This window comes from Anguilla rostrata, chromosome 16, assembly GCF_018555375.3.
Source record: "Anguilla rostrata isolate EN2019 chromosome 16, ASM1855537v3, whole genome shotgun sequence".
Lineage (NCBI taxonomy): Eukaryota > Metazoa > Chordata > Actinopteri > Anguilliformes > Anguillidae > Anguilla > Anguilla rostrata.
In genome coordinates, this window is record NC_057948.1 from 14,082,709 (window position 1) to 14,110,477 (window position 27,769).

The 27,769-nt window shown below is 41.5% G+C and overlaps 3 protein-coding genes across 11 annotated transcripts in view; all 3 read right to left on the bottom strand.

Moving 5' to 3' along the window:
* myo5aa (myosin VAa) overlaps positions 1-15,279 on the bottom strand; it is a 55,653-nt gene extending 40,374 nt beyond the window's left edge. For 3 of the 7 annotated variants that reach the window (XM_064313674.1, XM_064313672.1, XM_064313671.1), the window contains exons 1-2: positions 11,301-11,425; positions 655-765 (exon numbers count right to left, since the gene is read on the bottom strand). In XM_064313674.1, coding sequence (XP_064169744.1) covers positions 655-765; positions 11,301-11,333 — 144 coding nt within the window. In that variant the 5' untranslated portion in view covers positions 11,334-11,425. Of the gene's footprint in view, positions 1-654; positions 766-11,300; positions 11,427-15,058 lie in introns of those variants that run through there. The other 4 variants (XM_064313675.1, XM_064313673.1, XM_064313670.1 and 1 more) reach the window with 3 other exon arrangements.
* A 1,851-nt stretch (positions 15,280-17,130) lies between these two features.
* Positions 17,131-21,337, bottom strand: LOC135242550 (cAMP-regulated phosphoprotein 19). Of its 3 annotated transcripts, none has more exons than XM_064313676.1 (3): positions 21,162-21,337; positions 18,540-18,662; positions 17,131-18,201 (listed from the first exon to the last, which is right to left on the bottom strand). In XM_064313676.1, exons 1-3 carry the CDS (start codon positions 21,219-21,221, stop codon positions 18,031-18,033), a joined length of 354 nt encoding a protein of 117 aa, XP_064169746.1. In that variant the 5' UTR covers positions 21,222-21,337; the 3' UTR covers positions 17,131-18,030. The 3 variants fall into 3 exon arrangements, with proteins under 3 accessions (XP_064169746.1, XP_064169748.1, XP_064169747.1); XM_064313678.1 differs by having other exon boundaries at positions 21,273-21,321; XM_064313677.1 differs by lacking the exon at positions 21,162-21,337 and adding an exon at positions 20,920-21,072.
* Positions 21,338-22,275: 938 nt separating this feature from the next.
* Positions 22,276-27,769, bottom strand: part of LOC135241526 (atos homolog protein A-like) — a 30,046-nt gene continuing 24,552 nt past the window's right edge. The window contains exons 7-12 of the mRNA XM_064312008.1: positions 26,795-26,883; positions 26,174-26,273; positions 25,600-25,758; positions 24,752-24,820; positions 23,150-23,349; positions 22,276-22,958 (exon numbers count right to left, since the gene is read on the bottom strand). Coding sequence (XP_064168078.1) covers positions 22,805-22,958; positions 23,150-23,349; positions 24,752-24,820; positions 25,600-25,758; positions 26,174-26,273; positions 26,795-26,883 — 771 coding nt within the window. The 3' untranslated portion in view covers positions 22,276-22,804. The remainder of the gene's footprint in view (positions 22,959-23,149; positions 23,350-24,751; positions 24,821-25,599; positions 25,759-26,173; positions 26,274-26,794; positions 26,884-27,769) is intronic.

Below are 27,769 nucleotides of genomic sequence, written 5' to 3' on the forward strand. Positions count from 1 at the left end.
AATGAGGAACCCCTGTAGTCTGGGACCATATGAAACTGACTACATTTACTAACACACCATCTTAGTGTAGACTCTATCCTAATCAGGTCTCAACATGCACCATCAGATAAATGCACATCTCTATGAAAAGCACCCAGTGCGCCAAAAACACACTGTTCGAGCATAATCAACAATCCAAGCCCAATACCTAGCTGCTGGGTGGCTCATTCAGTCAAGGGACCACAATGGTGAAAGGATGAGCCCCACGGTTTCAAAATGAGTACAGACTGTGCTAGTGCCGACTGTGGCCTGTAGCTCCATAGGCTGATGAGCAACTGCGCTGGTGGACTGCATGTTAAAGCTGCATATGACAGGTCTTCCTCTGATTCTACTCCGTGCAAGCTGAGCTGTAGTCTCTGGTTTGAAAAGAAGCAACTGTGGACACCACCATGTTTTTCTGAGGAGAAGCGCGGGTGTCCATACTCTCGGGGTTCACGCATGAACGTGGCCGCAGTTCCAGAGAACAGGACAATTCGAATTAGGGCACGTTGGCTGGCAAAAAAAAACAAAAACAAAAGTACCTGTAGGGGACACAAAACTGCCCCTTTCTTCTTCTGCAGACCACCCAATCCCCTGAGGTCTCGTAACGAGCCCCCCTAGTGCTGGCCCCCTCACCGTTCCATCCTCTAGCTGCAGCTGAAGCGCGGTGTCTCCCTGCTTGTAGTCCTTGGTGAGCTCCGCCGATTTCCACACTTCCTCCGAGTCCGGGATCCAGACCCGGGCATACTGCATAGAAGACACAGGCAAAAGGTTAGAGTTCATAGGTCAGAGGTCAATGTTGTCATCTCCCTTTTCATGACCAGAGCCTCCAGTGTCCTGTGAAATTCAAATCACAAGTAAATAAAACACTTTCAAATTTACTGCAAAATGACAACTGTAAATGTAAAATTAAAATATAAATTATTATTATTATTACAAATTTGCCAGATACTGTGTAATGTATCCAGCACTGGATCTTAAAAAATGAGCTCATACTCATGTATTCAGTCTCACTGGCCATTATAAAAACTCGACTTAAAGAAAAATGTGGTCTGGTCTGGGGGATAAAAAATGTCATCCACATACAAAACTAATTATCCCAACAGCGCTAGGAACTGTGTTACATTCAACACCATAGGTGCTACTCTATGACATCAGATACCGTCTAATCCTTATTCCACAGACACACGCTACTGAACTGAGACCTGCCCCAGACCTAATAATTCTACTACTTAACCACAGGCCCAGAAAAATAAGAGGAAAAAAACATTTAATTTACTGCATAATGTTTCAAATGCCAAATATCCCACTGTACCATCCCATTGTAATGTAATCATCAATGTGTAGCAATGCTTTTAACTTCTGTGGTTCTTTCATTGTTTTGCAGTGCTTTTATAACTGAAGTCATTTAACTGCTTTGATGCTATCTTTCTAAAGCAAGCATGACTAAGCCTCTGCATACAATATGTCTCTGCATACCTTAGTTAATTCTAGAAGGCATTACAGGGATTGTTTTGAAGTGCCAGTCTTAAAGTCACTGGTTACGGGAAAGCGATGTACACTTGAGGACAGGCGCAGACAGTAGGCATAGCATCCACTTAGAGTGCAGCCTTGGTCACACACAACATGACGTCGAAAAAAATATACATTAAAAACATTAAAATTTCCAGAACTTGGAACCCTGGCATGTAACCTTTCCCTTTAAAAGTCCCATAGCAGTGGTGCTGCTCCTTTGTGGAAGGAGAATCAGCTGATAATCAGCCATGTGAAAAACACTGATTTAAGGGAACGGTTCGGTCACATGTCTGTGGAATCCAGGAAAACAGCCGAGGCCGTCACCAGAAAGCCCTGCCTGCTGTAACTCCGGCACGCCGAACTGCACACGCTCAGTTCATCACAGCGTGGAATGCCTGGCACGGTCAGCCATCACACAGGGGTCAGCAGGCTGGGAGGGAGCTTTCCCACCACTGACATGATGCATGCCCCATAGAAGGGTTTGGGTGGTCACTGTGTGTGGAAAACTACTACTGTTATCCCTGATACTTCCACTGTCCTTCTCTGGGAAGCCTATTGCTCAGTTTATTGCTTGTGGCTGTGTATTTGAAAACACAGTTTAATGGAATGGAATTCAGCCTCTGTTATCTCTGTTTCTATCTGTTTTATATTTTTCTTTGTGAATTTCAAATAAAAATGAAAGTTTTCTGCAAAATAACTGTGTTTAACCCCCCTTTTAGAGGTGCTTGGCAGATGAGATTGCCTTTAACTGGCATGTGTGAAAGGTAAATCGCACTTCCTTCCATTCTCTCATATGCATGTACACACACGCGTGCGCACACACACACACACAAGCATGCAGATACATACTGTATATGCACACACATGCGCACACAGAAATACTTGCGAGTTCTGAAACTACAGTGAAGTAAAGACTGGCAAAATCAACTCTGGTGTTGTAATATATTTCAACAGGGGGCCAAGGCAAGTAAAGACTGGGATACCCAGTGCACTGCTCAAGCCTGCAGGCTAAACAGCAGGAGAGCTAATGATGGACGCAGCCAGGCAGGTGGGAACTGGTAACAGCACAATGCACAATGCTTCAGAGATACAGAGCGAAAGCACAGCACACACGCATTGATCCAATATCAACATAAGTCAAACCTCGAGAGACACAGGAGAGCAGCGCAGTGCTGAGCTCCCATCCAGCAAGGAAGGACAGAAACGCAGACACCTCCTCTGGAGAAGAGGCACAGGAGAATAACCCTGGCCCCACCCCTCCAAAATAGCAGGAGAATAGCAACAACACTCCCTCTCCCCCCACAGAGGAGAACAGAACTGGCATCACCTCCAGACACAGACAAATGCAACACATGACAGTGGATGCAGCCAGAAGGCCACAGTCTCAAAGTCACCTGACCTCAAGCAATTTACACTACACTACACACATAATCAGGCCATTTCAGATGTATAATGTAGCAGTATAAATCCATACCAGTCTCAATTACAAAAAGAACTATAACATGATAGAAATGTGTCAAAGCTAATAAAATAATAAAACAAGTTCGGATACGATCAACACATTCCAATAAATAACCACATTATAGACTGACAGGCCAAATTTTCATTTTACACGATTAGGCAAATATTCTATGATTATTCTATATACGGCCTAAAACCAAGAATCTGTTTCTCGTCTAGTGTATTCAGCTCAGGCACTGGCACTTTCTGCAGAAATGTATTCTATGGTCTGGAACTGACCACACGGTGTCTAGGGAGACCAGAGAGGGAAGCTGTAAAGTGATGGGCCCATAGCTGATATTCCCCATTTCAAATTGGATAATAAAAAAAATTGCTCAACAAATAAACAAATGAAAGTAAGACTGTACAGTTCCTGACTAAATATGAAAATAATAGAACTGTTCACATTTAAATGTCATGTTAGCCAACTGCTCTCTGATGATGCTTGGAGGCTTCCTTGGCTAGATAAACAGTCCTCTGCATGGAGAGTCACAGCCATTGATGAGTAAAAAAAAATAAGTTAAAAAAACCACGCCAGAAACTGACTGGTCAGGAGAGTCATCTGGAGGAAGAACCAAGAGGCCTTTGTGTGAAGCAGTTGACCCTACAGGTCAGCTGCTGCTGGAGAGGCAGAAAAGGTAAGAGCACACAACAGCTCTTCAGTTACCCAGTGAGAACAGCGCTCAATGGAAGCAGCTGCAATCTCAGGGCAGCTCGGGACAGTTAATAAATTTAACAGTAACATAGCGCACCCAGAACTACATTCAGGATGCAGGCGGAAGGAGAAACCCTCTGTGAAGTTTGTAACCGGAAAAACCTTTGGTCAAACCGGAAAGACCTCCAGTCAAAATTAAAAACATTTTCTGGTGCACATCAGTTGCTATCATGCGCTGTTGAGAATCCCAAACCACGTTCTGTAAGACCAGAACTCTGGTCACATGATTATGTCAGCTGGTCAGACTATCAGCCACAATCACTCAGGTGAACAGAGAAGAGAACAAGAACTAAAACAGAACTAAAGATAATGCTAAAAAAGCCATCAGCAAAGACTGACTACCCTTGCTTTTCACTAAATGTCTATTCATTCTAAACAATTAAAGCTTCTACGTGCAGTCAAGAACTCTGTCATTTTCATGTAGCAAACTTTTAATCATTTACCATTTTCATGGTGTTCACCTGCAGCAGAAGTTCTCAGGAGGTCCAGGTATGATTGAGAATACAGACAGTCTGTGTGGCGCTCTTGCTTACCCTAATTTGCTAATGAACTGTGATATACATACAGGCCTAATACTATAGGAGGATGCTGCACCTTTCCATTTTTTTCTAACCAATTTCTGAATGATTTGGAGAAGGCAAGCCTACTGAAAATAAGCAAACATACACTGCTTCAGTTCAGAGCCCTTTCTGAGCACCGAATCAGAACGTGCACGTTTGCTGTCACACTACAAAAAATATTGGTGGACTGAGTCCACTCCTCTGTAGTGCTGTTGGTTTGCTTATTTTAACTGCCGCATTAGTCCAATGAGTAAATTCTCTCTCAACCTCTGCCTGAACAGAATCACACTCCAGTTAATTTCAAACAGCAGTATTTACACACCACATGGTCTCTTCAATAACAGACTTGTGCTTGATAAATATCAGAAAACAACACATTTTACTGAGAGGTAAACAATAATATTGAGATTGTATCAGCTGATAGATGAGCCCCATGTTAAGATTATGGCCATTATGCTGACTCGATAGGATGACGCAACATACATGCTCTGGAGATGGAACACATTTAATGCCACTGATACTGTGAATTAAGAAACATTTTCAAGCTGAGAAAGTAGCCGAATTAGTTGTCTGAACCTATTTTTTTTTACTACTTTATTAGTTTACTAATATAACTAATTTAGCTTGTCATTCCATTCTGTCAATTTGGGAAGCACTTAAATTTCTCCCAAAATTATAAGGAGCTCCTCTGTAAGAACTCCCATGAGGTCAATGCGGTTTCACTGAAAACAGCACTGGGATACAGCCCAGTTTTCCTAACGGCTGTACGTATGACTCATTTTTTCATAGAAGAGAAAAGGGCTTTGGCCCTCTACTTCCAGAACATTCTGCCACTTTGGCATTTCTGTGATACATATATCCTGTTGAGCCATTGCAGGCCCATGAAAGGATATGTTTTAGCAATGATAAGGCCAATATTAGAATAGCGCAATAATAATATGACATATAAAAAGAAAAGAAAAAATATTAGGGCTTGGCCATAAACTCCAACAATAATTACCTAATATTTTTAGAGCGCAATAAACACCATCCATCCTGAAGAGGCCTAACATACTGTTCCTTCAACTAAAGATAACTACAGTACAAATAGCTAAAAAGCCATAACATTTATATGAAATTGGCCATATCCGACTGATTGTAATACAGCAGGCCATGGCTCTCTCTATGTTTGGAGTGTGGGGTTTGGAGAAAGACCTGAGGGGAGGGGGGTGGAATAAATAGCTCTTTCTCTAGTTTCTCCAAACTTACATACTGCACCTTTAAGCATGCAGTCTGCTTTGGCTGGCACTGCATACTGCTCGGTCCCTAAAATAAAACACTCACTTTGTTCTCAGGTTCCCTCATTTTTTCGCCAGTTTACTCGCTTTTATCAAATTACCACTGCCCTGAGCCCTCTGGCGCCCAATGGGAATGAAGGGCTTGCCTGTGGCCGCGGGACAAGGGCGTGTCACTAGAAGTGATCAGGCGCGGGAGGAGGATCGTTCCGCTGGCGGCTTGTGTCACAGCGGCAAAGAAGCTATCGCGGGAGAGGGCAGCTTACGCGAATCGGCAAAAGGGTCCATTGTGTGCCTACAAAAATGAAAAATCGTCATGGGACAGTGACAGAGTACGCACCAAAAAAACAAGCAAAGAGTTGGGGCACGCCTCCAAACAGAGGCCCATCTCAATGCCTGGGGCCCTGCTAACTGATGAGACTTTCAGAGACAGCACAACAGAACAGCACACAACGCTAGTCGTTTCTGCCCATCCAGCCTTCCACAAAGAGGCCATTAAAGATGCATTCAGCCTGGAAACCTGTGGATCCCCCATGAGAGGGACCAGCTCATTACCTCGGCTCCTAGCAACCGAGGAGAGCAAGAGAGGAAGTCGCTGGTAAAAATAGCGTCAGGAGTAGGGTGGCTTCACACCCACAGAGGTGCCACCAATCACTGCCGTTCACAGATGCTGATCCTCACCCACACCGTCATCTCCAGAGCCTTCTGCACGGTCCATGGGCCCATCCATCCACATTTAAAACATACGGAGTGACAGGGTGAAAAAAGGGCGGTAACAAAGAAAGCGAGCTCGCCAGAAAGGTTCCCAGCACAAAGGAACATGTCAATCATGCTGAAAGTCACACATCAAATCTGGCTTCCTGCATAATTGCGAGTAAAGCATAAATGAGAGAACTGACTAACCTACTAGTTCAGATATGAAAGGAGAAAAAGTGGCACATTCATTCTTAGTACGTAGAGAGTTCAAAAAAGCATTTTACAGTCCATGGGTTGGAATCACATTCATGGTAGACAGTAGTTCCAGAGGTAAGAGGCACAGAATGGAAGTGGGGCGGGGCAGGGCGAGGCGGGAGGGGGCGACGGCACATTGAGTAAGGAGTCAGAGGGCCGGCTGGCTCCGCTCCCTGTCATGAGCCCAGTTGGGGCGTCCCAGGAGGAGATGGGTGAGTAATGGAGAGGGAGGAGGAAATGGGCGGTAATCCTGCCGCTGACCTCACACCACATGACTCAGACAGGGGAGCAGCCTCTGCAGGCCCAGCCATGGCACAGGCAGCGTTCCACAGGGATCCCTCACAGCCAGCCTCAGCCCATCTCAGTCTGTCTCAGCTGGACGCTGATCTAGTGCTGCACCGAGCAGCACTGAACACTGAACAAAATTAACACAGCCAAATACAGGCTGTTTTATGGGCTGGCCTCGGCAAAGAGATGTTCAGTCACATGTGCTGATAAAAGACCTACAATACCACTTTTCTACAATGTCATTTTAACTGCTCTAAGTAGTCCTGTATATAAAAAGGCACACAAATCCTGTAACTGATCCAAGGGCAAACTCCCAAAGCAGGGATCATGAGTGAGGATTAACCCCAGTTTTACGCACCGCTAATGCTAGCGGGAGTCTGGTGAGCTGGACCTCCACTGGACCACAACCCACCCAGCCCCAGCCAATCACACTCAGGCTTTCACTCAGTTTTAGCCCTGTATCATTATACTTGCATACTGAATTGAAGACAATGTCACAAAAATAAGCTTTCATCTTTAACTACTGCCTCATTCATTTTCTCCATGCCCACCCATGCTATTTGAGGGAATAAGAATTCCCAACTGGAGGGACAGACATACATGTATACAATCAAGCTGTTGTGCTTCACATTATATACTTGTGTCTGTTACACAACCCACTGCATGATTTGCAGATCACTACTCAAAACACAGAGGAAAGTAACATCACATTGAAAATAAGGGGTATCACAGTAGCAAAGTGAAATGCTCCCAGAGATCATAATGCAGCTGAATGATTGCCTGGAATACAGACCCCACTTTGTCAGCCTAATTTGTCTGACACACATGTCTGGAAATGCTTGTTAAACTCAAGAGAACTGCGAGTGCTGTTGCCCAATTCTGAGCAATCCCATGAAACAGTATTAGCCTGAAACAAAACTCATCACGTTGTCTAATCTCTATATTTCCTGTTACAGAAGTCCTTCTGGAACTGCTTACAGTGTAAAAACATATGAACTCTGTACCATCTCAGACCTTATCACCATGATAGGAAGGCCAAAGGGCTGTATTACGTTAAGCTGACTAAAGAAACTACACATACTACCATAATTATTGGGACAAAGCAGCCTTGTAGTGTCATTCACAGTGGGCGTATTACAGACAAATTAATTGTAATTCCAAGATGTTCTCCCGGACCACTGGCTTCTCCTCCATTCACCTCTAGTCTTCAGTCCTGTCTGTCCTGCCAGTGCACACACCATTACATTACAATATTACAGCTCTTATCCAGAGAGACTTATAGAAGTGGAGCATCTCAACGACCATTGCATGAAGTCAAGCATCAATCACACAGGATCAAGAATGCCTAATGAGTGTTCAGTAATATGCATGTAGGCCTATAATCTTGGCAAGACATTCTGTTATCTCCTGTTCACTCCCAACTGTCTATTATATTGACAGGACAGGACAGGTCCCACTGACCCCAGTACTGAAACTACTCACAATGACACAAAATAGACCTAGCACTAGGAAATACTTCCTTACTAGGGACAGATTCCTGAAAATATGGCCATACAAATCACACGAGACATGAGAGGAGTCTAGAATTTTTGTGATAAAATAACACTGTGGTTTAACATAACACCTATCATTGGCTGAAACTAACAGTGAGGTCATAAAGAAGTGCAGAGGTAAAGCCCAAGCCCCGTCTTACCGGAAAGCACGAAAAGAAAGTCTCGTCAATGAGAGAGCTCGGAGGGAAGGGCGGAGCCACAAACATGGCTGCGCTGTAAGTCAATCTCTACGGTCAACAGGAGATTATGGAATTAACTTTCTATGTCTCACAGCTTTTCCCTGCAAATCTCAAGCCTTGCTTACTCTCTCTGGGCAGGAAACACACTTAAGTCTGGGGGCTATAGAGGCTAAGTGGAAGGATTTCCATCCAACATTTTCCTCCACTCCTCGGTTCTGCAAACACACGATGTCTGACTTTGTAGGACTTCAAAAACAAATGAAGGGCCCAACTCCAGACACAAAAGAGCCATGGGTAGAGTATTACCACAACAGAACGGACAAGACCATGAATTGAGTCGTGTGTTTTTTTATCAGTGTTCTAAAGTTACCAGTGTTCTAATTTGAAGATGTCAACAAGCACAATAAAAAGCATAAAATCTTACACTGATGGTGTTTCCAAGTAATCGATATACTGTATGCGGAATGACAGGGAGTAAACTGTTCGGTATGGAATGTTAGGTACAGTAGATGCTGCAAACCAAACAATTACAGTCTCGCTTTAATGTTGATGTAGAACTTAAATTCAAAACTCCAAATTCCCCCTGATGACTTAGCATTAATGTGCCGTATTTTGCTCAGCAAGAAATTATGGCCACTGTAAAAAAGCAGTTTTATACTTTGCATTTAATTTAGGTTCTGCTGTGCCAAAAATGTACCGAACCAAGGAGTCAAAACAGAGGTACATACTGACCCAAGACTGTTACACCCCTAAAAGTGACATATATCTATAAAGATATACACAGTTTACTTCTGCTCCGGAAGCATCCCTGTGGCCTGATCACAGCCTTTTTGCACTCCAAAAGAATGACAGCAGGTATATGGACCAAACAATGCTACAGGCTACAGGCTACAATTACAAACAGATTAACAGCATAGCGCACAGTCTACTTTAACAACCCGCTCCTGTCACTGCTCAGCACTCCAGCTACAGTCCGACATGTCTGAAATGTGAGTCTGCTATACGGCCCGCCCATCTTTGCCACATGCCTACGTCTCTGCATGACTACACAGCAGTCTGAAGGAGCAGGACTAATCCAACAAACTGGAAACAGCTCATCACATGACAGCGGCTCATGTGAGAACCCGCAGCATTCTGGCCTCCGACGCGCCTCGCGAAAAAGAAAAACACTTTCTGAGCGTCCGCAGCGAACACCTCTCCCTTCTTCCAAGAGTGAGAACGGCTTTTAGGGAAGCTTTCTCTGTCTATCATCCTTATGCAAAAAAGACCAGCTCCTTTTTGCATAAGGACGACAGACAGGGAAAGATTAGAGGGTTTATGAAGCATTTTCCCACAGTAATATCAGACTACATATGAATGAAAGAAACATTCTGTCTTTACGTGGATTAGAAGCCAAAATCTCAGAATATGCTTTTCCACTGCAGACATGGAGTCATACCGGTAGGAGCGGAGGTGAAAGCCAGCTGACTGTGTGTAGTACTATCACTTTGTGTGTCATTAGCCACAGTCAGGGCTGCAGCACATTATGTCACACCGAATACTGCTAGCCATCAAGCTCAAGACAACTGCCTAGTCTTCTTCCCTGATGTTCGAGAAAGAGTTTTTTTTGGGGGGGGAAAACCACAACTCTCCACCTCCACAGAAATGGAAACAGGTATGAAGCCTTCCGACTCCACCTACAGCCCACAGGCACATAGACCAGAACCAGCAACTGGACTGGGCCAACCTAACTCAGTGTGTCAGAAATTATTATGAAACCTGGAACGTGAAATAAGCAGGACCATCATGTTCCAGCTCCACTGTTACTGTGGAAAAGGAGAAATCTGAGCTATAGCACATCACTTATCACCCCTGATACACATTGACTCACAAGAGCTTAGGGAGGCAGTTGCCCAACTTGGGGTTACGGGTGGTGAAGGTCAGTTTAAAACAGAGGCGGGTCCTTGCACGCCATTCTTCTGTAACTTTGGCAACAAACACTGCAGCCAACCAAAGACACAATTATTACTTCATTGTTTCACCTCTAACTGGATCCTATTAATTAGGCCTTATCATTTTAGTATCCTAAACTACAGGAGCCGTAATAAAGTACTCAAAACTAAACTCAGACATCTATGGTCTAATCAAACTTATTCACCAATCCTCCCCACCCTGCTAAACCTTTTGAATGCCTGGTGGCATTGCAGACATGGATAAGGCAGGGGGGGGAAATGTAATTTCAGCCTTGTCTTACTTGTCCTTTAAGACAAATAAGGATTACAAATTTCTCCAATAATGCACCGTCAATGCACCCGGCCTTATTAACACACACAACAGTCTCTGCTGTGCAATCTTGCATGTTCACTCTTGTAGGGTGTGACTCGGCTATCTTCTGCTATGCTTTTGACTCTTTTCCCAGTTTCTTTAAAAGCAATTCCCGCACCAAAGTATGAAGCAATTTTTATACAAAAAATACCCCAGAACAGGCCAAATTTATAAGGGTCTTTCAAAAAATGCAAATAATCGCACAAAAGGTTTTATTTTGAAGTGAAGTGGAATAGTTCTCTATAGAAAATGACTTCTCTTAGCCATCCCATCTTCTCCCATAGCTAGCTAACTCTCACAGCCATGTTCCAACTCCTCCAAATGGTGGGGAAAATAAACAAGGAAACAAGAAAACCAAGACTGAAAACCCTCCAAAAAATACTATACATGTACCTGCATGTGACCTGGTTCATAAGACAAAGAGAAAAGGCTGAAGTGCTTACCTGAACAAACATAAAATCCAACTCTTGGTTCATCTTCACAATCTAGCTCACCCGCGCTATTTCATGCTAGAGGACCCAAAGTCTCTCTCGGCACCCGCTCCCTCCGTTAAATGACCCAACCCTGAGATGAAGCAAACTTGTTAAAGAGTCGGAGCAGATAGTGTTCCTATTGTTTTCCAAAGAAAGATCTGGACTTCCGCTGGGGCTTCTCCGGTCTCTACATTGGGCTGAGAGAGCCCTGCACTGTTATTGGATGGTGAGCGCTGTTTGCCAAAATAAAGTTTTCTAATGGCCGCCCTGTAGCTTCCTCTAGCCTCACCAATGCCCTTGGAACATCACATGAACTCAAACTAAAAGGTCTGTCAATGAATGCATTCAAGAAAAAAAGCATGCGCCTTCCAGCAGAAACTGCTACACAGAAACAAAACGGTTGCGGCCAGAAAGCTCACACTCATCAAAGTTCATCAAAGTTGTCCAAAATCTACAGTTGATCAGTGGTAGGCAAAAATCACAGTAAATACCTCCAGGCATTCAGTTTAGAAAACGGTCATACGAGGCAAAATAAAAAAATAAGAGTGCTTTGAAATTTAGAACAGCGTGTACTGCAGGCTCCAGAGTGCAGCACGCTGCAGCTCTGACCCACAATTTATGTTCAGGGCCATACAGTGGCCACTCATTTATAATTACAGCTAACTCAAGGTAATAAGATGCACATGTGATCAATCAGCAGCCAGACAAAACCGAGCCTACTGTATCACACAGGCAGATAGATTAGTACTGTACATGCTTTTCTGGAAAACCCGGCACAGCTAACAAAGTATTCTTTTTGATAAAAAAAAACTAGTAATAAGAGAACACATTTTTAGAAAGGTTTTAAAAAGAAGGCATTTTCCAAATGGCAGCTGATGTTCAAAGAGGCCCATCCAAACAGTTATACAACATTACTGACATTGCAGATTACTATGCAAACGCAATATGGCAGACAGAACACAGGGAATGAAAGGCCCTGGTAGGAGCAATACCATAGACACAGCATGCACGTTATGTTGACAATGATTTAGTGTCTCCTTTTCTTGCGTGGCATAATAAATGGTAAAGTACATATTTAAAATAAGAAGGCCTCTGGCTTGAGTCTGAGTGGTGAGCATGTGTTTACACACACAAATTTTACCTTGAAGTTAAGCGAAAAACCATGGTGATTGTATTTCAATGGTGGTTAGTTTGCACAGAGGGCCAGACAGACTGACTTCAGTGCAGATGCTGCAGCAAAAGAATAACTACTCCCACAGCAGAACTCCTGAAGGTGCGGCCCCAGACCTGGGCTAGGGGCGGAGCTCTGTACTGTGGGTTAAATAATGAGCTCTCATCCTTCTCAATGAAGTTCTATTTTCGCAGCTGGGGACACAAAGAGCAGTGTGTTCCCAACGGTCAGAAGAATTGTGAATACTGTGTGTTACTGGTCTTGATTCAGTTCTGAGTTGAATCAAGTCTTCGAGATGCTAAATGTTGTTGGCCAGTTACCTCCAAGGCACAGTGCTTTGCCTACGCCCTCAATCTGCTAACTTTGCCTCAAAGTTTTGATTAGTGGATCCGGCTACTTCAGCCACCCAAACAGGTGCATAAAATCAAGCGTACAGCCATGCAATCTCCATAGACAAACACTGGCAGTAGAATGGGTCATACTGAAGAGCTCAGTGACTTTCAATGTGGCACTGCCATAGGATCTGCCATAGGATCGTCAGTTCGTCAAATTTCTGCCCTGGTCAAATTTAAATGCTGTTATTGTGAAGTGGAAACATCTAGGAGCAACAACAGCACAGCCATGAAGCCTCTGGAAGCAACATCAGCTCAAGAACTGTTTGTCGGGAGCTTCATGAAATGGGTTTCCATGGCTGAGCAGACACACACAAGCCTAAGATAACCATGCGCAATACCAAGCATTGGCTGGAGTGGTCTAAAGCACACCGCCATTGGACTCTGGAGGAGCATTCTCTGGAGTGATGAATCATGCTTCACTATCTGGCAGTCTGATGGATGAATCTGAATTTGGAAAATGCCAGGAGAACGCAACCTGCCCGAATGCATAGTGCCAACTGTAAAGTTTGGTGGAGGAGGAATAATGGCCTGGGACTGTTTTTCATGGTTTTGGCTAGGTCCCTTAGTTCCAGTGAAGGGAAATCCTAATGCTACAGCATACAATGACATTCTAGAGAATTGCGAGCTTCCAACTTTGTGGCAACAGTATAGGGAAGGCCCTTTCCTGTTTCAGCATGACAATGCCCCCTCGCACAAAGCGAGGTCCGATTTTGGTGAGGAAGAACTGGACTTGCCTCCACAGAGCCCTGGCCTCAACCCCATAGAGCACTTTTTGGATGAATTGGAACACCAGGCCTTATCGCCTTGCAGGGTCAAAGCATGTTTACATTTTTTTTTAGAATGATTAAAAAAGCCCAAATAAAGTTTTCATTTAATACATGACAGTAAATCACATTCTGTTACTACAACATATACGTACAGCCAGGAATAGTAATATACAGTATATGGCACCACATCATGAAGAGATTGCTGGCCTATTAAACATTTTCCGTAACAATTGCACAGCTTCTAGTAGACGGCGTGCGTTGCCAGCAAAGCATTCAAAGAGAACTGACCAGCACTGGTGTCCAGAATAGCGCATGGGGGATGGGAAAGAATGGGAACGTGACCCATAAAATTCTTATTTTAAAAATATAACGTCCTTAAACTAAACAAAATAAAGATGTATAGATATATAAATATCTATAATAAATATATAAGATATAAAGATAAATACGAATATTTTGGCACACAAACACGCTTTAACCCGTCTTAAATTTCAAAAAAAATATCCAACAAATATCACCGTGCAGGCGCATAAGCCTGCAACACAGGCCTTGAGGACCAAAACAAGCAGCACATCATTGTACGTAATCACTCCCAGTGATGTCACAGCATCTAAGCGGTACCCATGACAGAATCTTTTCTCTTAATTCTTAATTTCTTCATTCGGTTTACATGATCTTACTGCCAAGCAGAGTGAACACAGTGGATTTAAAAATTAACCGTGTCAAAAAGCAAATGTCAGACACATTTTATTTATATTTCTCACGAAATATAAGCAACCGTCCATTTCATTTTACATTCAATTATTGCAAATAGCAAGCATTTGTATGTTGTCACAATCTTTACTACCAAAGGGCATTATGTATTACTTAGTCCCATCGTCAGTTAAGAATCGGCCGATGTGTTAAGAGCGTTTTATCCAATGGGGTGGCAAAAAACTAGTTCATCGTAATTGTATATAATAAATCGCAATTTTATAATAGATTCCTTGTTCAGATTAGGTGAAAAGGCAAGCAAGACGACAAATGAATATCCTTTGTGATACACATTTATCAGGACAGCCTGCATGTTTCATGAGTTTACCGCCCCGGTCCAGCCCTTGCCTCACACTCAGAGGAGAAAGAATACACTGTCTTGCAGCACGGGTGAGGCATAGGCTACGCTGTGCACTATCATAGCATACCATTTCCAATTTAAAGAGGACTGAATTAGCCGAATGAAAATTCATACGGCTGCAACCGTTCAATCTTCACTACGAACATTCCTCTAAATGCGTGTGGCAATTGTCAAATATAAAAACGCAGGTATTATGTTCGCTAAAATCCCACATAAATATAAAATCAGCCGCATCACATATGCCGCACCAAAGACATCTAGCTCTTATAAAAAATGTTTACCTTTGTGTACAATTCAGACGCTGCCATGACGGTAAACTCAGCCTTCCTCCAATCTTAAGAAAACATCAGTGCGCTTTTCGTCATTTGAGATTGATTTACGTTCTTCGTGATTGAAGAAATCCTTTCAGTGGAATGGAGAGATGTTTCAGGCAGGAGCGGTTGTCGACATGATACCTGAAAATCGTGCTATTTTGGTGAGTCTCTGTGCATTGTGGGAATGATGGATAAAATGATTCAGTTGTCTGAGTTGTAGCAAAGGACGAAGGCTGCCACCTAGCGGTATTCTTTACAATTAACCTGAGCACGAAATTATGATCATATTCATGACGTACACCTTACTCCATTTTTTAGGACACACACACACACAAATATAATAGACATTTACTTCTTATGCGTACAGAAGCTTTTGTGTGTATCAAAATAGTACATACTCCACTTTAGACAAGAATGCTTCATTGACTTGGCGTAAAGTGGTATCAAAAAAATAAAATAAATAAAAATAAAATAACTACTGCATGTAGAACTGGATCCAGTTTCTTAAAACCAGTTCTCATGGATCGATGAGTTTTCCGCTCCATTGTAGCTCGATTAATCGTTGAACCTATGCTTGACGGCTGAGCAGGATTTCACCTCATAAAAAGATATTTAATTGAAGGTGATCTCAGTGAAGATTGTGGTATAGAAAATAAGTGCAGATAAATAAAATTATTATAAAAAGTTACTTAACTGAAAGCCAGAAAAATTTTTTAGGGGGTCCAGAAATGCTCAATGGACAACAAACAGAGTAGGATAAAATTATATTCAATTATTCATAGTCCCTGAAAACATAGGAGAAAAAATACTTGAGAAATTCCAAGGCCATAAAAAAATTTAATTTTTGTCCAGGGTAGTTGACCAACATTGGGAGTATAGAGCAGTTTAGACTACTGAGCCAGAATAATAGGTTGTAAGAAAATTGAGAATAGTTTTTCCATAAGCAAAAGCAACCCTTACCATCAGGACCTCAGATCCTATCCTTAGGTCACTGCTTACATTTATATTACATTTAAGCATATAGAAGGCACTCTGATCCAGTAGAACTTACACTGCTTACATTCTTTCACATACAGTCCATTTATACAGCTGGATATTTACTGAAGCAATTCAGGTTAAGTACCTTGCTCAATGGTACAACAGCAGTGCTCCACAAGTAAATCAACCCTTCAATCCCAGTTCCAAAACCAATTTTCTACACTGCTTAATGTGCATAATCCCAGTTAAAAGAAAACATTTTTCTACATGAAAAATACTTCACGTTTTCTATATGAAAATGTTTTCTACATGTTAAAAAAGCAAAATAAATAAATAAATGCACACCATAATTTTTTATAAGGTGTTGGTGACTATAATGATTATAATAATAATAATATAAGAAATTGTGTCCACTTAAGTGCCGTAATTTAATTATGACTGTTTTGATTTAAGGTCTTCATCGGGGCATTACAAATGGCTGATCTCTAGGCTGTGCCAATTATCCTTGAAAGAAAAAAATACTACTGAAAGCAAAGGTAGTAATGCCACCAATGGTCCTTTGATTGATTGTTGATTTAAAACGGGGGTTACTGAGCATGTGTGCTCAGTATGGGCAGCAGTGTAGTATAATGGGTAGGGATATGGTCTTGTAACCAGCGCTGTTGTGCCCTTAAGCAAGGCACTTAACCTGCATTGCTTCAGCATATATCCAGCGGTATAAATGGATGCAATGTAAAATGCAATGTCAAATGATGTGTAAGTCGCTCTGGATAAGAGTGTCTGCTAAATGGCTGTAATGTAATATGTGCAGGTGCAGTATTGCTTGGTATACCATGCATCCATTCTATTAATAGCTGGCACCATAATATTTGTGCTAAAACCAAGGTATTTCAGCTCTCAGTAAATTATTCACTCAATGGATTTGTCTAATTTCATGCTATCCCCATAACCGTCATTCTCATCTTGTATCAGGAAGAACACTCCTTTCAGAACAGACATCGCCAAAACATTGACAATAGCACACAATCAGAGAGATCCAGAAAACGAAAGGAAAAAAGGTATACATTTATGCAAAACTATTTTATTTACAAAATAAATGGCACAAAAGTGACTGCACAGTCGATGCACGTGCACCTTCAAAGCATACCGTTTCGTGAGTCACCCGACAACAACTCCTACTTGAGACTGATTCCGGTTCAAATACAAGGTTTCACAAGGAGTTTTCTTAGGGGAGGTGGGGTGGATGTAGGTGGTTGGTTTGGTGGACAAATATTGCTTTAGAGAAACCACGGATGATAAAGCTTAAGACAATTTTAAGGCCATTTTTTTTTTTCATTCAAGATCAGAGGCAAGCAAAAGGCAGCCTATAAGGGCCTAGTGTCACGCATGCTTTTTAAACATCACCTTCTAGCGCTAGCTCAGTGCTCCATTCTGTATTTGTCATGTATACAACATAAAGAGAGTGGTGACAGAGAGGAGGAAGTGGCAGAGACATTATTGAGGGTTATCGTGAATCAATCAAGCATTTTACTTCAAAAACTTTAGGTGAAAGCATCAGGAATGAAGAGTAAAAATGTAAAACGTTCTAAAATGTCGAAACCCATCAGAACTCCAACACCAGGAAATATGTACACTCAATGAGAACTACAGTACTTAGAGTTGATTTTGCAACATTGTTCATTTCAGCCTCAAGACTACTATTCCAGCTCTTAATAGACAAAATCCTTTCCCCGCAGCAGCACTTTTTAAATTGGAGCCTGTCAACTTCTCCAAATGTTCATATCAGGGCACTTACACATGGAAGTTAAATGGACAGGAAAAAAAGAAAAGAAAAAGAAAAACGGCAAAAGGAAACTAACACAGAGGGTGCTGGAGGAGATGGGCCGTGATGGGACAGGGGAGGTGAGAGGAATGGAAGGAGGAGGAATGAGAAGAAAGCAGTGCAGTTTTGGGAGCTGGTATCAAACGGCCAGCTTGGAGGCCACGAGAGAGGGCTTCCTCTGAGGCAGGTCCTGAGGGGTGGGGATGTGGTCTCCGGTGATCTCAGTCTTCTCCGCCGTGGCCGCGGGCAGCTGCTTGTTCTTCATCTTGGCTTGGGCCATGTTGTAGTCCCCAGAGTCAAAGTACTTTGGCTGTGGAGGAGCGGCAGCACACTAAGTCAGGAGCAGGTTAACAGTATGCAAATGCACAATGGCGCTGGGAAGGTCTGTCCAGACCCCAAACGACTTCGCCATACAATCCCCTTTGATATTTCACACTTAGTGCATAGCTTGCACTTGTTTGTAAAACTGTCTGATTCAAAATTTACAGTAGCATTTCAAATTATGACGCTAATAAAAATGAGTCAGTGTTATCACACAGACAACAATGGCTCTCTGGCAGACAGAGGGATATACATGTAAACAAGAGACGAACGCGCATGTATCTGCACAAACGAAGCTGACTGACAGAGGGTTAGGTTAGAACTCACCCCCTTCTGAAGTCGTTTCCTGAGAAGTTCAGAACCCCCGGGCTTGGCCCCAAGGTGTGGATACCTTGCCTTGAGCTTGGCCTCCTCTGCCTTCTCTGGACTGATCACCTTATCTTCCATTTCCTGAGGTAAGAGAGGCCAACGCAGGGCAGAGACAGAAAAGCACAGCACATATCAAGATACAAGGGACTATGGGGGAAACCAGGGAGAACACAGTCAGGGTTTGACCACACAGGAACATCAAGGAACCAATCAGCAGACATACAGTAACACTACCTGCTGCATCATCAGAACTTACACAGGACTGCAGATGTATAACCAATTCACCCCAAAAATCCTAACTAACTTCTAACTTCACTGTTGTCAAGACAATATACTCCTCTGTCAAAAGTCAGTCGGTAACACAATTTAATGCAGAGAGGTGTGTTTGGAGACACACAGTCATCACAGGAGGCTGTAATTTATTCAGCCCAATCATTAAACACAAGAGATCTAAAACAAGACGTTAAATGATAAATGTCACACAGTAACTAGGGCATGACTCAGAATTTTTTTTAAAACAGCTAACACACTTGTGCTCTGACAAAAGGTAGTGGGAGGGAAGTGGGAAATGAATAAGGCTCTTCGATAATACCAACACAAATAATTCAATGTGATCCATTTTCAGATAGAGACTGGCCAACACATTCTAATGTTAACATCTTTCATGAAAAAACCATAGACAGGATCAATAATCAATTCTTAACTGCAAACACAAATTGCAGGGGTTTTGAAGTGTGTGGCAGGTAAAGCATTAACCTCTGGTGATGGGGAACAATAGTTAAACCGATTATGCAATTACAAGTTGGGACAGAACACAAACCAGATTATCAACCAATCAGACAGGCTTCTCGTGCTGGGCCAGCAGCTATTTCACTGAGTCATTTGTGCTAGGAAAGAAAGCTACATGCTTTAAAGATTATACCGTTTGCTTCAAAAAATAGCCATTAAGGAGCAATAATAATACTGGCAATGGGATTTAGCTTCCTGCACCAGAAGATACATCCTACAAGAAGCCATTCTACTACAACCATCCAGATGGGAAGCGTTCGGATTTCTCAGCCAATTGGACTTGTAAGCAATTCGCAAGTTGGCTACGAGATATCAAACTGCTTCTACAGTACTTCAAGCCAGTACCGAGTTAACTGCAGTCACACAGGAGACGAAAGGAAAACACGACACTCCTCGTTTAGTTGGCCCACTTACACACTGACATGAGAGAAAATATGTTGAATAAGAATTTCCGCAGAAAACCAAGTTAAATGATCCAATTTTATTGGGGGAAACCTTCATAATGGTGGCTGTGATTAGTGACAGCAACGACACCCCCACAAGACTTCGAAAAGTACATGTAGCTATGTAATAATAAGCACATCTCGTGCGAAAATACACAATTATTAAGCTGACTGTGTGTCCTGAAGCTTATGTTAGCCAATTTGACAGTTAATGCTATGTGCAAGCGCGGCGTGACTTAGCTGGCTCAATAGCTAGTCCAGCTAGGTGACGTTCTTTAGCTTATGCAGCTTGCACACTAACTGCATTGAATGTGCATTACGTAGAAATATTGTAGGTAATCTAGCATCTTATAAAACGAATATTAAAGAAGTGGTTAGCTGACCATTAGCCAATGTCAAGGCAGCTAGACTAGTAGTACTGCAAATGTAGTAGCTAACTAAAACACTAGTAATGCAAAACAAAAATGTCTGGATGTCATTTTATATATAAAAATGACCAGGAACTCGACCCGAACGCTGTATGAAGCAAACGTTGTGACAACTTAAGTCTATCGAACACATTGCTAGCTATCTTCATCTGACATTAGCTAGCTACCTAATGTTAGCATACTTAGTACTAGCCAGCTCCTCCCCACAGAAAATCATAAAAGTTAGGAAATTTCCGACAATTTCCCAACAAAAACTGGCGTAAGCAACAGCTAATTATAATGCTATCCCAGATAACGAATTCTTTCTATGTATACATTGCTTCATCGCTAGCAAAATTAGCTCGTTACTTTCGCCTCCTCACGAGTATTTCTTAATTTAAAGTAGCTAACTTGCTAGCTAGCCATCAAGAGAACATTTAACGATACAGCATAAACTAAATCAATACCATACACAGACCAAGTGCGAGTACTTGGTCATTCGAACAAAAAGTTGCTATTTCTATTTAGCTAGGCACTACTAGTAAGCCAGCTAACGTTAACGATAGTAATATATGCACATTTTACCTAGCCTAGCTAAATTCACGTTACCCATTTAAAGCACGAGCTGTGGCCCTAGTTTGTCTGCCGATAATGTTTAGCGGCGTGTAAAACCACCGTTTACAACATGTGACAACTCACATATAATGTTAATCTAGAAGTCCCCCGATGTCACTGGCAATGAACTACTATGGCTATGTAGCCAACTATTACATTAATTTACCTAACGTTTATGACCTACTCGGGCTGGCTTCACTGACTCACTGGATTCAGCTTGCTTGCTCGACTAGCCTATCTAGATGCCTAGAAACTAGCCAGTTCGCTAACGTTAGCTGACAACATTATTTTAAAGTTAGGCTAGCTAGTATGAAACTTGTATTTACCTTCCGTTCATCGACCGATGCCTCTTCGATGGTCTTTGTTTCTTTAATTTCTTCGGACATAATGTAACGACAAGAATTCAATCAAGACTAAATTATGCAAGCGCTACCTACCGAGTCCCTTCTGATAAATCCTTATTCTATGTAGTCATGTATGAAACGCCACACCACCTCCTCCCGCAAAAAGATGGCTGCCAAATTTAAAACGTCATATAACCCGTTTCACGTATATTTCCTTTTAATTATATTATTCTTTTAGATAAAATGTCAACACTATTCCTTGATAAAATCGTAACTGTATTTCTAAAATCTCTGCAAAACAGTATATTTTAAGCATATTTACGTACATTTAAACTGATGCATTGTGGGAAATGTCGTTTTTTAGTTGCCAGATTCTAGGACGTATTTTCATATAATTTCCCCCCCCCCCGCATACATACGCAAACTCATGCTTTATGTACTTCTGCGCAAATTAATCCATAAAAGAGAGTGCGATAAACAAAAACAGTAATGATCCATGTATATTATACTGCCCGCACTACATTTTTCCACTCTTAAGAAGTGATTTACTAGAGCTGAAAGCTTTCACTTCTCCCTCTGAACTGTAAAAATGAGATGGCCACTTAAACAAGACTTTTAAAATATTACAACCTGTATTATGCGTAAGTATAATCTGAACTGCCTATGATATGTTTTTTTGCTTTTAAATTAATGACATGCCATCCTATTTTGGTCTCATGCACCCCCAATATTCTAACGTACCTATTTAAACAGTCCCGAGGAAGACTTAACCCTAATATTCTTCCTTTGCAAATGAATAATTTAGATGACTGTCTGTATATTAAGTACAATCCAGGTTAAAAACCTCCAAGGTCACAATTCCAATTTTTATGTTGCCACTGTCACAAATGATGAAGTACTTCTTTGGTTATGTAATGCCCAACTTCAGCACGATCCATTACAGTATAAAAGTGAACAAGTAATGACAAGGCTACATCTTGATATTTAAAGATTGAACTTAAACCATGTAATAAAGGCAATGTGATATTCAGTGCAGGGTTTTAAACACTGTATTCTTCAGACTTACATGTTTATAAGAAAGAACCCCAGACACAGACATGTTTAAAGATTGCTTTATATATATTTCAGATCTGAATATTAATGTCAAAAATACATCGTATGATTTACATAGTGTTGCACTACATCATAATGCTTAGCATAACAGACATCACATGTGCAATACATGAAATATTAAATTTAAATATTAAATAACTGACAAAGTAAACAGGTAAACACTATGCTAGTAAGGTAATTTTATTTCTATTGCAACACTTTCAATAGTGGTTTTGTAACAGTACAAAAGAAGTATTTGAATATTACTAATTTCATTTCCAGTTATTGTGGAAATACACAGTGCTCTTTTGATGCTGCCCCTCACTTGATTGTTAATTCTTCTTTATCAACATAGTTCATAGTCAGATACATTTGCTGCAGGTATTTTCCCCTCCCCAATAAAAAGCAGAAATAAAACCAAAACTCTGATCTATCTTCATCATTTGTCATACATGTAATTGCATTCTTTTATTGGATTCAATTCAGCATCAAGGTTTTGATCCAGTGTGGCCTTTGAACTGGACTGAACTGGGCTAACATCTGGGAGAGAAGGGAGGATCTGCTGGTGACTCGGTGAAAGACTGGAGCTCGTAGGCAGCACCACTGTCCACTTCCATAGATTTGCGAGAGAACAGAAGTCTGATATCACTGTGGAGGTAGATCTTTCCAGACTTTGAGCTCTGGAACCTAAAAGGAACACAAAGAAAAATGTTAAAGTCCCATGCAGTCCATGTAGAGACCTTCGTGGAAAGACAATCTCCATCAGGTGGGTGAACAAGCAGGTGAATTTTCCTTCACTGAGAGATTAATCACTCACAGAGTCTACACACAGTCTACACACTGTTGATGCTGTTAAAGAAGTCTACTGGAGTCCTCACCTCAGGTGAATGAGGTAGCGCAGGATTCGTTCCTGGCTCAGGGGGAGGGACTTCCTGTTGGTGTGTCCAATGATATCCCGTCTCACAGGCACAGAGAAAGTCCTCTGTCTCAGGAATGTTTGGTGACTGGCCGGCATCTCTCTCAGGTCATAGACCACCACAAACATTTTCACCACTGTCTTATTAGGATTGAATAAGGTCTGTCAAGGGTAAAATATCAGAGGGACAGGTTAATATATTTATATTAAAAAACTATCAAGCAGTCTTTTCAATATGCAAGTAATTATAACCCATGGTATAACCTAATTAAAACAGTTAAAATACATTTAAATAAATATTTAATAAGATAAACACAACAATTTTATATCAAATAGAAAACCACTCTCAGAAAATATATTCAGCGGTCAAAGTTTAAATTTTCAGAGGGCTTAACTTCTTTAAACTTCTGTCCTTGACAAAAGCAATCTTGATGGCAGAAACAGTACCAACCAAAGATAAAATGTTCTTTCTAAAAACATAACCCGGTAATATACATATTTACAACCTCTACAGGAATAACATCCTTTTTCAAGCTGCTCTGGAGTTACATGAAGAATGCCTCTCCTTTTAAATGGCAAACCTGTTGATGCCCCTATCACTAGCCTTTGTAAAGCTTGCAGGTCATTGGAGACTTCAGTAAGTACAAAATATCCTTCATTGCACACAGAAATAATCTGGGCCAATCATAACCATACACTGAAACAGAAATATTAAAAAACATCCCTTCAATATTCAAAAATGTAAGCACATTCAAACAAGCATTTTCCCACATAACACTAGGGGGCAGAACTACATTCTGTTTGAGGAGATTTGTACTTGCACTGTTGGAATGCTTTGTTCTCTTCCCTTTGTTCTCCAGGATATGTACATAACTGTGGCATGAAACACCCAGCGAAGCGAGACATAAACTCATACAGTGAGGAAGCTACTGTATCTTTCACAATATGCGTCTTGATCATCTGCCTGCTGACACACACTCCTTGACTCTTTTCCAAAAAATCACATTCCAAAGCCAAACAATGTTCTACACCTCATCTTCAACCTCATCTTTTTTGAGAAGAAAACAAAGGATAAATGTTGAGACACAGTCCCAGGCAACTACAGTATATATCCCTGAAAGTATTTGATATTGAAGGTATGTGATTCTATTAATGGTGATAAAAGTATACTAAGGCAGGAGGGCGACATAAATAGTATGTTAAAATTAGATATAAAACCCCTGAAATAAAACACAAACACCCACACAGATTCTAAAGAAAATATTTACTGCTACCTTTTGATTGTGATGCAGTGTTTTATGTTATTACATTTTCTATCTTGGAGCTCTTCAGTCTGTAAGTGCCTTAATGATGCGTTAATGACACGTCACCGTCTGCAACCTCTTGTTTTTCAGATTTTTTTGATGTATTTTTATTTTCATTTAATGCAATGAATATTCGGTACAAGAGAGGAAAACATGTACTATTGCAAATATTGCTAAAAATGTCATCACAATAAAAAGATACTACATTATTATTTGTTGATTACATGGTTACAACTGCCCTAGAAAAACAAGGGTCTTACCACTTGAATTGTTCCTGAAGGAGGTATTCGATAACCTCTTTTACCAAGGGATTCCAAATTTATAACACCCTACAGACAAACAAAGCAAGAGCAAAATTAAATCAATATTAACACTGTGGAAAAATACAGAATTTGCGTAAATGGCATGCTGTAGAACCACTTCCATTTAAAACCTCCCAAAAACAAATACTGGCATTGCCAACTGAAGGCCATTCACATCAGCAATCAAAACCACAAACTGTCAGGAAATTGGCACCTCAGTACCAATTATTGTTGTTCTTGTCATATTATCCCCTTCAACCTGCTTGCACTAAGATCATCTGCCACATAATTACTAATAACATATTGATAGAATTTGTAATTTATATTGCCCTAACAAATACCTACAAAACTAATGTGATGACTGGCACTTGGGCCATTCTTAATCACAAACATGTACAGCCCACAGTTACATTTTTATCACATTCAATGGCCAGTTTACTATGATAGCATAGCTGAGTCACTGTGATTATGCGAAGCAGGCCATGAAAGCTTATTTGTCTGAAGCCCTTTGAATAAAATCAAATCCATTCAGTCTGCATGGCCAGTGGCTCATATTCATCATTGCACAAGCTCATATCACACTGGCGGAATTTTTTCGATTATGATCCGGATGCATCTGGTTAAGACTGGCCGTTCCAGACCTTCAATACCATGGAAGTGCTGGGAAATGAGCAGAATCAAAATAGCCATGAAATTTCCCTATTTGCTTTTATGTACTGTACGGAGATCAAAATAGAAACATCCTGGCGTATTAGCAGAAGTGGTGTTTAAGTCAGTCACGCATTGTGTGTTTTCCCACATCTCACCATATAGGGGGAAGGGGCGTTGTCATCGGAAACACTGTAGAAAGACACCTCCACGGGCAGGGTCATGTGACTTGGGCAGAAGGTTCCACTTGCGCCCACCTCAGCCATGAAGCCCTCAACTGTCCCCAGTGGCTCCAGACGGTGGTTTAGCACGCACTCCTGCAGGCACAGCATGGCGCAGTCATGTGATAATGAATCAGCAGTCACTATCACTGCTTCACACTTAAGTGCTCTCTTTGAATTTTGTACCAGTGAGAGTACCATGTAGAGCTGTTTGAGTGAATGTGCATGCATGTGTATGCTTCTGTGTACTCATATGTGTATATTCTTATGAATGTGTGTGTGTGTGTACATGTGTGTGTGCGTGTGTATGTGTGCGTGTGTGTGTGTGTGTGTGCATGTGTGTGTGCGTGTGTATGCATGCGTGTGTGTGCGTGTGTGTGTGCTGGTGCGTGTGTGTGTGTATGTGTGCGTGTGTGTGTGTGCGTGTGTGCATGTGTGTGCGTGTGTATGCGTGTGTGTGTATGGGTGCGTGTGTGTGTGTGAGCTTTTGCGTGTGTGTGTTTAAGTGTACCTCAAAGTTCCCCAGAAGGCTCAGGCTTGCTGGAGGAGCGCTGGTGCTGAACAGTTGCTGGCTTGACTCATTCTCATCGCCCTCTCTGTCCACACAGACTCTGAAAACACAGACCAGAGCAGAGCCGCACATTCAGGCATGCAAATAGAAGTGTGGTGTCATGCTCTCCGCAGTCCGTTTCTGCAGGCCTATGCGAACAGTCAAGGAGATTAATAAACCTCCTCAAGACTGAACTCAGTACACACCCAGATGAAAATCTACATCCTTCCCCTGAACTCAGCAAAATGTCAGACCCATTCTACCATAAATTCAGTATGCTAAATGAAAATGGCTATAACAAGTAGTGATGAGGGAACTCATAGACTCAGAAACCATGGTCCCTACAAATTATCCGCTTATCACAGTACATAATAACACCAATACAATGTAAGAAAACATTCATTTTACACACTGATTTCATATTATTTTTGCACATTATAACAGTACCTTAATGCTATAACAGATGGCGGTCCAACGATGGAGAAAATGAACACTTGACAGATTACTATAAACAAAAGACTAATTAATTGTGTTGAATACAACTCTAGTGTTTAGGAAAAGTGTGTAAGAGTCATGAAAAACCTTCTGCTGGCAGCCCATGGAGCTCCTTTACAGCGCGTGAGTGATGTGTCCAAATCAAAGTACCCAGTCTGAGTCCGTCTCTGAGGAACCTGGAAAAAATAAAAATTCACATTATTCCAAAGAAAATGCTAATAAATTATGCTAACTACCCAGTTATTTAATATGGTTCCAATGTAAACAACTTTTCACCAGGAAACTCAAATCTGTGAATTTGTTGCTGATGTGTTGTTCTAATACTTTTTGGCATTCACAAATGAAATATTTTAAAATGATTCTTGCAAAAAAAAAAAATACATATATAAAAGCCTGTGCTAAGATTGGCTTGCTTTCCCCCTTGGATAAATGGCAGGTTTTCAGAGGCCGGGGTTAACTGGGCACCGTGTACATCACTAAAGCACTATGACCAGTGAAATCCCCTGGACTTGTAGTATGTACATAATGCCCCCTCCACTTCTGTGCAGGCAAGCTAAGTTGTATTATGCCTTCTCTGGATTCAGACAAACCAGAAAGCTTTTTTCTTATCTAAAAAAAAGAAAAGACCCACAAGAAATAGGTTTAATTTCTGGAGGCCCACGGGCACTGCAATATTGCAGTAACCCCAACAGGTAATATTTGCAGTGGCTGTTTTCGTGAGGAGGACTTGACCACCTATCCACAAAAACAATGTGGCTTTTCTAAAAAGCTAGTGCTGGTGCATGGTGCAGTGCCTTCCCTCCCTTCACCTCCCAACTGTTGCTGCTAGTGACACTCCCGGTGGTCGCAGAACAGACGTGTGATGGATCGGTATGTAGGCCTACCGTTAGCTGGAGATGATTAAATAGCTTTCAAGCTTGGATATGTGTAATTAAAACCTTTCTTTATTCGGGTGTAATGTCCAGAATTTGAGACTGCTGTCAAGTCCAATGTTAGTGTACAGTACGGTAGCTCAGTGTTACAACATTATTACACAGTGAATGATCTGCAGGTTCAACTATA